Here is a 10000-nt window from a genome sequence, read left to right as displayed (position 1 = left end):
AGAGCTTCTGGGAGGTTTGCATTCAATTATGATAATATTTCTATACATGTATAGCGAAAAACACAGATAATTGCATCAATAAATTGAATGATATCATGTATTTGTCTTATATATAATATATATATATACATATATATATATATATGTATATATATATACATATATATGCAAGTATATATATATACATAAACCTACTTGTACGATGTTGCATGTCTAATATATATATATGTCTGTGTACGCATATATGTGTGTATACATATATATATATACATATATATATATATGTTATGTATATATGTGTATGTATATATATATATAATATATATATATATATATATATATATATATCATATATATATGTATGTATATATATATATATATATATATATATATATAATAATATACATATATATGTATGTATATATATACCCAGTTAGTTTTAATAATCACCCACACGGATAAATTGTACTATATGACGTATTTAGATATATATATGATGAATTTTGTTGTATAAATGTATTTTGTCATATATATCTATTTTTGTATTTTGTTATACACACACACAAACATACACATATATATTTATACATAATATACATATGTATATTCTTGTGCGCGCGTGTATACATATGCATGTATATGATATTTATATATACAAATATATGCATATTATATATATATGCATATAAATATATATGTAATATATATATATATATATATAGATATATATATATATATATTTTATGTATACGTGGGGTTCCTATGAAAGGCTTTGAACCTTCAAGGCCTTTGAGCCTGGATGTCTCGAGCCTTCATCAGAAATCTTGTACCATGTTTTAATTTTTTTGAGGCTCAAGATTTTACATGCATCCCTCATATATACATACATACACACACATATGTATATATATATATCTGTGTGTGTGTATAAATATATGTATATATATATATATACATATATATTTATACATATATATACATTTCTTTACACACATACATATATATATAATCCAAATAAAAAGAAGACATCAAAATTCTTTAGCATTCGTTATAATTGTTCCTGTACCAACTCTTTTTACAACGTCAGTTTGTGCTAAATTTCAAAGTGTAAATTTATGTAATATTTAAAGTTTTAGACATTAGGGATGTACTTCATCAGACTTGCATGAAAGGAGCAACTTTACATAGTGTGTCTTCGACATATATTTTTTCTTAATTATATCGGGAGGTTTCTCGACTCAAGGCTTGTCGAAAGAGGTGGCTTCCAACCGAGTAACAAGTATTGCATTTTCTTGGAATTAGACAACCTCAAAGTAGTCTTGTATGTATGCATCGGTATATATATATGGCCGCGAGCTGGCAGAAACGTTAGTGCGCCGGGCGAAGTGCCTAGCCGTATTTTGTCTGCCGTTACGTTCTGAGTTCAAATTCCGCCGAGGTCGACTCTGCCTTTCATCCTTTCGGGGTCGATAAATTAAGTACCAGTTACGCACTGGGGTCAATGTAATCGACTTAATCCCTTTGTCAGTCCTTGTTTGACCACTCTATGTTTAGCCCCTTGTGGGTAGTAAAGAAATAGGTATATGTATATGCACCCGTATGTAAGCCCGTGAATTTCGTGCTTGTGTCACTGTTTTCTAAATTAAGGAAGTGTTCATGTTCGTGATAATTGTCTATTTGTATGTATACGCTTTTACATAGGTTTACATAGAGAGCCTTCGTTTGCTAATTATCTAAAGGTAAGTGGTGAAATATCTAATAATAGTAATGAAAGCACCCGAGATTGACAAGGGGCTAATTAGTAGAAATAGGTGATTATTAAGCGTAAATGGCGTAGAGTATAGCAAATCTGATGTCCAGCCTTCCGTGTGTGCTCACCCTTGTATAAATATTTTACTGTGATGCAGATACAACTGAAAAGTTGAGATTTCTTAAGTTTCTATGTTGAATGAAACTTGTATTGATAATATAACAAGCTATCGTAACGTTATAAATCATTGATAATATTACAATTCAAAACAGATATACAAGAGGGGAAGCGGAATCAATTATTACATGAATGAAATTTTTCTTCTCAAAACCTCTACAATTGTCAACGTTTAATCTATTTCTTTGTGGATACATACATACATAAATATATATATGTGTGTTTGTGTGTGTGTGTGTGTGTGTGTGAGCGTATATGTGTGTGAGTTTGTATGTGTATACACGTACACAGATAAACACATACACACACATATATATATATACACTCTGGAGTATCCACATTTTGTAACCACTTCTTCAGATATATCAACGCTGACCCATTCCTGAAGGTTATCGAAATCATTTGTCCAGTCGATGTAATACGAAGTATTACTTATTAGTTTAATTTGTAGAGGCACTATGCATTAAAGATATATTTATCTATCTGCCTGTCTATCTAAATATATATATATATTCTATGTATCTATCTCTATCTATCTGTCTATCTTTCTATTTAGTTATCTATCTCTCACTCTCTCTCTCTCTCTCTCCTCTCTCTCTATATATATATATATATATATATATATATATATATATATATGTTATATATATATGTTATGTATATATAACTGTAAATGTAATATGGGACAATTATTCGGTAGCCATGATAAAACTCCGAGTTTCGGATGTCGAGGTGGAAATCCACGCCGCCAAATCTTCAGTTATCCGGCCATCGGCTTTTTTTTCCCTTTTTTTCATTTTTTTTTTGCCGGATAACTAAAGAGATGGCGGACTTTTACCATGGCTACCGAAAAATTGTCACATATTACTTTTACAGATAAATTCCTCTATTTACACAATATCGAGGTCTTTTTCATTCTTTTGTTGTCTTACCATCTATATATATATGGAGGCGCAATGGCCCAGTGGTTAGGGCAGCGGACTCGCGGTCATAGGATCGCGGTTTCGATTCCCAGACCGGGCGTTGTGAGTGTTTATTTAGCGGAAACACCTAAAGCTCCACGATGCTCCGGCAGGGGATGGTGGTGATCCCTGCTGTACTCTTTCACCATAACTTTCTCTCACTCTTACTTCCTGTTTCTGTTGTACCTGTTTTCAAAGGCCGGCCTTGTCACTCTCTGTGTCACGCTGAATATCCCCGAGACTACGTTAAGGGTACACGTGTCTGTGGAGTGCTCAGCCACTTACACGTTAATTTCACGAGCAGCTGTTCCGTTGATTCGGATCACCGGAACCCTCGTCGTCGTAACATCCTATATATATATATATATATATATATATATTTTTTTTTTTATATATATATATATTATATGTATGTATATGTATATATATATGTATGTATGTAAGTATATGTATATGTAATCATCAACGTCTGTCTTCTACAGGTTATCACGGTAAAAACAACATCGATATGGCACGCATCGATTACATTTCTGATAGTTTCTTTGATATCATGGATGACTACATGAGGATGTACCATGACAGAGACGGCAGAATGATGGTAGGTTAAACGCTATTGTTTCCTTCTTGATGTAACCATAGTGAAACATGCAGCCACATAGAAGCTGTATGTCTATCTATCTATCTATCTATCTATCTATCTATCTATCTATCTATCTATCTATCTATCTATCTATCTATCTATCTGTCTCTCTCTCTCACACACACACATGCACTCTCTCTCTCTCTCTATATATATATATATATAAGTCAGTAAATGGTGAGGTTTTGTTAGGATGCAGGAGTGGTTCTGTGGTAAGTAGCTTGCTTACAAACCACATGGTTTCGGGTTCAGTCCCACTGCGTTGCACCTTGGACAAGTGCCTTCTACTATAGCCTCGGGCCGACCAAAGCCTTGTGAGTGGATATGGTAGACGGAAACTGAAAGAAGCCCGTCGTATATATCATATATGTGTGTGCGCGTGTGTGTGTGTGTGTTTGTGTGTCTGTGTTTGTGTGTCTGTGTTTTACCCCCTCCCAACATCGCTTGGGAACTATAGAATAAGTACCAAGCTTACAGAGAATAAGTCCTGAGGTCGATTTACCCGACTAAAGGCGCTGCTCCAGCATGGCCGCAGTCGAATAACTGAAACAAGTAAAAGGGTAAAGAGTATATATACACACATATATATATATATATATATATATATAATATATATAAGACATAAACTCAGAGAATCTTGCAGCTACCACAGTATGGGGCTTCTCTGAATCTATATATTACACTACTCATATAAAACCTGATGCCATAGATTGTCGCTTGAGGATCCTTTATGGTTGGACACCTATATGCATTTGGAGCATGCATCGAAGGGCTCCAAACAACCATAATGTTGAAACGCTCGTAAGATCTTTAATACAAACCTGTGTTATACTCATGTTTTACACACTCACAGACACATACACATGTGTACACGTACATACAGATATATTCATATATCTGTATCTACCTTTATGAAATATGAGGCATGAACTTTGATAGTTGCAAAAACTTCGGCACAAATGCCTAACGGTATTCGTCCCCAGTTCTGTGCAAAGTGTATTTGAAATTTTCTTTAATCTGGTAAAGCTCTTGACCCAACGGCAGATGCAGGATGTGGCAATTGAAGTGGGAGAGATAGCTGCAGTACACCAGTACTCGCAGTGGATTGTTGTCTTTGTTTCTCTCACTCCATCTCTCTCTCTCCCTTCCTTCCGCCCTCTCTGTCTCTATCTCTCCCACGACGACGTTCCTTCTGTTTAGGTCTGGATTTTGATTGCCCTCCGAGGTTTAGAATAATAAACACACATCTTATGTAACAATCGCGCACGTAGGACTTCATTTGATGTGTGAAGAAGCAATTTGGATTCGTATTGATGGCCACCTCAGAATAAGGCGTGAATCAACATACAGTCTTAGCTTTTCCCTGTGTACAGCATCATGGGCAAATATCTTCTATTATAGCCACGGGCCGACCAACGCCGTATGATCGAGTTTGGTTGACGCAAACTGTGCATAAGCTTATCGTATATGTGTGAGTGAAAGCGCGTGCGTGCCTGTGTGTGCGTGCGGCTGTGTGTGGCGTATCTTAGAGTTTGGGTTCGTAACCTCTACTGCGTGACAACTGGTGTTGGCTTGTTTACGTTCAGCGTAACGGCGTTTCTGTAATGGAACCGACCGTATAAGAAGCAGAGTTTACGACTAAATAAATGTATAAATGAATAAATAAGCAAAAAAAAAGTGTCGATTTGTTCTGATGAATCCTTTCTTTCAAAGTGTTGCCCCACCTTTGCCACAGTTCACGATAAGAACTGAACAACATAAGAGATAAAAATAATACACACACACATATATATATATATATATATATATATATAATATATATATATATATATATATATATATATATATGTATGTATGTGTGTGTGTGTGTGTGTTGTGTCTGTGTGTGTGTATAGTAAAGCTGTTGTCCGTACCAATACGCTTGAATCACATTCGGACCTATGAAAAAGCTACTCACTGCCTTTTATCACGGAAAATATATCCTGTTTGTTGACAAATGGTATGTATACATCTATATCAGTTCGCAGCGTTAGCTACGAAGACCGTGATATGTAAGAATTCGGAGTAGCTATCTCCTCCTCGGTCACAGACACCAGGTGGTCGGCACTACAAGCTGATTGAAAAGATGCTTGCATCTTACGGTCTGGGTAGGTAGCGATGCGAACTGATATACACGCCATTTGTCAAAAGACGGGATATATTTTACCGTGCCAAAATGCAGTATGTATTTTGTTCACCGGTTCAAACGTGCCTCAAGTATATTCGAACTGATGATAGCATAACTATTTCACTCATCACTGCATAGCGCCCCCGCATCTGTAACACTCACAGATAAATATCTATGAGCGCACTTAGCCATGAGCTGTCAACTCACTCTTGTCCTTTATTCAAAATAGATACAGTCTTCTATTCTGAGATTTAGTAGTTGATAAAGAGAATAATGAATGAGAAATTAATTACAATCCCTTACAACCCTATGACCCCACTATGCTCCATGTGATTCTTAGCTGTGTAGTCTATTCTTAGCTACAACAGCGGCAACATAAATGTCTTCCCTCTTCTTCCTCTGTTAAAATATTTGAGAAAAATTATTTTAATGTGCCCTAGTTGTTAAAATTCCATTTATTTATTGGTGCAACTGAAGATGGCACTGTATTTCAATTGATGTAATGATTACATTGTTCAATTAAGTGGAGCCTCTTGAAACGGTCGTTCTGCATCACAACTTAATAGCGTGTTGCTTATTTTGATTTTATTCACATTCGAGCTGTGCTGATAATACCGGACTAACTTGGTGCTTCAACTTAAGTACCTAATTCAACTGAATCTCAATTTTATGTGTGTGTATATGTGTGTATGTGTCCGAGCGCTGAATTTTAAAGGTCAGCTAAGGAAATCTGCATGTGTAGCAAACCGTGTAGAACAAAACAGCAGTACAAGGAAATAAAATGTCAATCCCTTTATAACAGCAACCCCTTTAACAATACCAAGAATCACTATCCCAATACATCTACTGATTAAAAGCAGTCTGCCAATGGCCCTTCAACAACAATACACCCTGATAAGCTCAGTGACTACTACTGAATTTAGGCCACAACAGACAGAAGGGGTGTTGTTGAAACCAAGGATTTTAAACTTACGGAGACAATAGTTGCGTATCGCCTTAGAAAACACAACTAGATCTCATTATGCAAGGAAAGAGTTACATAATCAAGTACCTGCATTCCTAGAGAACAACGTCGCGTGGAAACAACTGTAGTGATTAAAAAATAAATGTCCAGCCGTACCCCTTCTTGTTGAATCCATTTTTTTCTGTTATATGTTCACACACGACAGGTGCCCAAGTGCAAACCTGGAAGTACATACTATATTACTACTAGATAGCACAGGGTAAATCAGAAGGTGGACGAGTTTTATACCGTACACTTCTACGTTCTTAACAGAATATACAATAACTATATATATATATTCATACACGCAAGTACTCACACACATACACACTCACACACACACACACGCACACATCTATTTATCAAGAAATTAAAGCCACTTATAATATAACGGTTTAGTGCATTGTATATCTAATTTATACTTCGGACCTCATTTTTTTAATGTGGTAAGAATGCTGTCATATTGTACATTTGTTACGATGTTACAATCGATACATGCATGTTTTTAATTTCCTTTGCAGTGGGACAGAATGTCTGACATGCGTCAACGTTACACTGATCTTGATGGTAGAATGGTAAGAACTTTTAGATATTTTGTTGTTTCACACTCTAATAAGATATTGAGTACTTCTATGCACATATCTATCTGTTTATTTCTCTGTTTGTCTCTCTGTCTGCCAATCTATCTATCTATCTATCTATCTATCTATCTATCTATCTATCTATCTATCTATCTATCTATCTATCTATCTATCTATCTATCTATCTATCTATCTATCTATCTGTCTGTCTGTCTATCTGTCTGTGTATATATCTAGCTATCTATTTATCTATCTATCAATCTATCTCTCTGATTCCTATTTAATACATTCGATTAATTAATTTCACCTTCACATAATTTCTGTCGCATACGTCAAAGTTAAGGTACAAACAACATACAGTAACACTTAAATACGCATGCAAACACATTGCATATGATAATTATACATCAGATGAAATATATAAAGACATTTAACAACACTATTGAGTCTGCGTAACCAGCTTCGTATTTGCTCTGTATGCAAGGCTTGTTCGCTACTCTGTTGACATATATTCACTTCAACTGGCAGCAGAGTGGGAACATGTCCACTTTTGTGAGCTGGGAAAGGATTTTGCTGGAGAGGAAAAACGTAAACAAGAAATATATTTGATAATTTACTTCAAATAATCTGATAAATGCAAGGTTAAAGACTTTGACTAATGTACTACCAATGTTATTGGTATTTCTCGATGGTGTCATACAGACTTATATATTTATGGCAGATCTATCTAGGACAACCTTCCTCTCGTGCGATCATAGTACAGTGCAGGGTCATCTTAGCAGTATTATAGGCCCCCAGGCAATTCATTGCACTAGGCCTTAGAATATTTATTAAATCACAGCAAGCCGTCACACGTACGTATATTAGAACTGGGTCTCTAGACCCGAGAGACCCCCTGGCAACTGCCCAGTGTGCTCATACCTTAAGATGAAACTGGTACAAGAAAGTGGGTTATAAATCTGGCTCTGAAACATTTGCATCAATATAGATCATACGACAGGGTTTGCCAACGAATCCTAATAGCTTCATGGTTATACCTTTAGTCTTAGCTTCGTTTTCAGGGATTGGATCGTTTTAATTTAAGTACAGCTCAGTTCGGTTTTACTTCGATCATTGGTCCTGCTAAATGGCTACATACGGAAGATGTTTTACATTACACTATACATCAGATAGGTTTGTCCCATTTAAACACTATTATAGATGTTGACCCTTGAAACTGCACTGCAACAGTATGATGTGTAAGGAGCACTCAGTTCCAATTTTATTATCGAGAATTGTGCTAACATACGTTGACAACAACATCATCATTCTGAGGAACAGCTCAGTAATCGAGGCCATAGACATATATATTAAAGGATTGCAAAATTGTGACGTAAGAGGAAGTCGTTAATTGTCAACGATTATTTTCTTGTAGGATTTATCATGCTTTCGCTAATTGTCTTAGTTGACTATGTAATCAATAATAGACATAGTCACTCATTCGACTCTCTTGACTCTCCCGACTCTCCCGACACTCTCGACTCTCTCGATCATCCCACTCTTGACCCAACGTCAGATGCAGGATATGGCAATTGAAGTGGGAGAGACAGCTGCAGTAATACCCGGCTTCTACACACTTTCAGCTGAGTAGACTAAAGCAACTTGAAAATAAATTCAATGCTCAGAGACACTTCGCATTGCTCTGTCTAGTAATCAAACTTTCTGTATTATAATTGTGAGCTAAACACAATGACCACTAAGCCACACACACATTGAAGTATGTGGAGGCACATGGCCTAGTGGTTAGAGCAGCGGACTCGCGGTCGAGGGATCGCGGGTTCGAATCTCAGACCGGGTGATGTGTGTGTTTATGAGCGAAACACCTAAGCTCCACGCGGCTCAGGCAGAAAGTAATGACGAACTCCTGCTGATTCTTTCGCCACAACTTTCTCTCACTCTTTCCTCCTGCATCTTGCAGCTCACCTGCGACAGACCGGCGTCCCGTCCAGGTGGGGAATCTATACGCCGAGGAAACCGGGAAACCGGCCCTTATGAGCCCGGCGTGGCTCGAGATAGAACAAACCGAACACACATTGAAGTGATAGCAGAAGCATGCAATAAAGAGAACGCATCAGCTATTACAGCTCAGTACCAAGCAAGGTTCATAGTCGGCCAGCATCTGTTTCTGCACTAAACATGCTGTTCAGATGCTTGATACCTAATTATACAAAATTACGAGCAGGTAGTCAGTCACATACAGAATAATGCAATAGATGTCGCAGGTGCTTAATATGTTATCGCCTAACAGTTATGTCATGAGCTATCCTGTCTCTGATATGATTATATATTTTGGCCTTACTCTTCTTGAGGAAGAAACGAACTCCACTCTTCAGATGGTTTAGCTGTCAATCAACTTCTGCTTGGAATGCTCGGAATGCCATAGCTGATGATATCCAGGTACAAGATAAAGCTGAGAAACCTACAAAGAACCCTGAACGGTTATCAGGTGTAGTCATAGTTTGTCATGCAAATGATCACATAGTTCATTAATGCTTTGACGAATGTGCAATCGATGGACAAGCGTAAATGAAAATTGAGTGTGTGGAATGCTGTGAAGGTATCGCAGCTGTCTATTAGTCGTGAAATGCAGTCATTGAAACTTCAGCAATTGCATCATTCTACAGAGAGTTAGTAACGGTGACTAGTGAATATATTAAAGGGTTCATCATCAACATCATCAT

At 36.7% G+C, this 10000-nt stretch overlaps 1 protein-coding gene across 1 annotated transcript in view; it reads left to right on the top strand.

The window, feature by feature from the left end:
• Positions 1–10000, top strand: part of LOC115229304 (S-crystallin 2-like) — a 21924-nt gene that overhangs the window by 7242 nt on the left and 4682 nt on the right. Inside the window, exons 3-4 of the mRNA XM_036499168.1 lie at positions 3372–3487; positions 7221–7274. Coding sequence (XP_036355061.1) covers positions 3372–3487; positions 7221–7274 — 170 coding nt within the window. The remainder of the gene's footprint in view (positions 1–3371; positions 3488–7220; positions 7275–10000) is intronic.

Source organism: Octopus sinensis, unplaced genomic scaffold, assembly GCF_006345805.1.
Source record: "Octopus sinensis unplaced genomic scaffold, ASM634580v1 Contig12411, whole genome shotgun sequence".
Lineage (NCBI taxonomy): Eukaryota > Metazoa > Mollusca > Cephalopoda > Octopoda > Octopodidae > Octopus > Octopus sinensis.
This window is presented reverse-complemented; position numbering and strand designations above follow the sequence as displayed.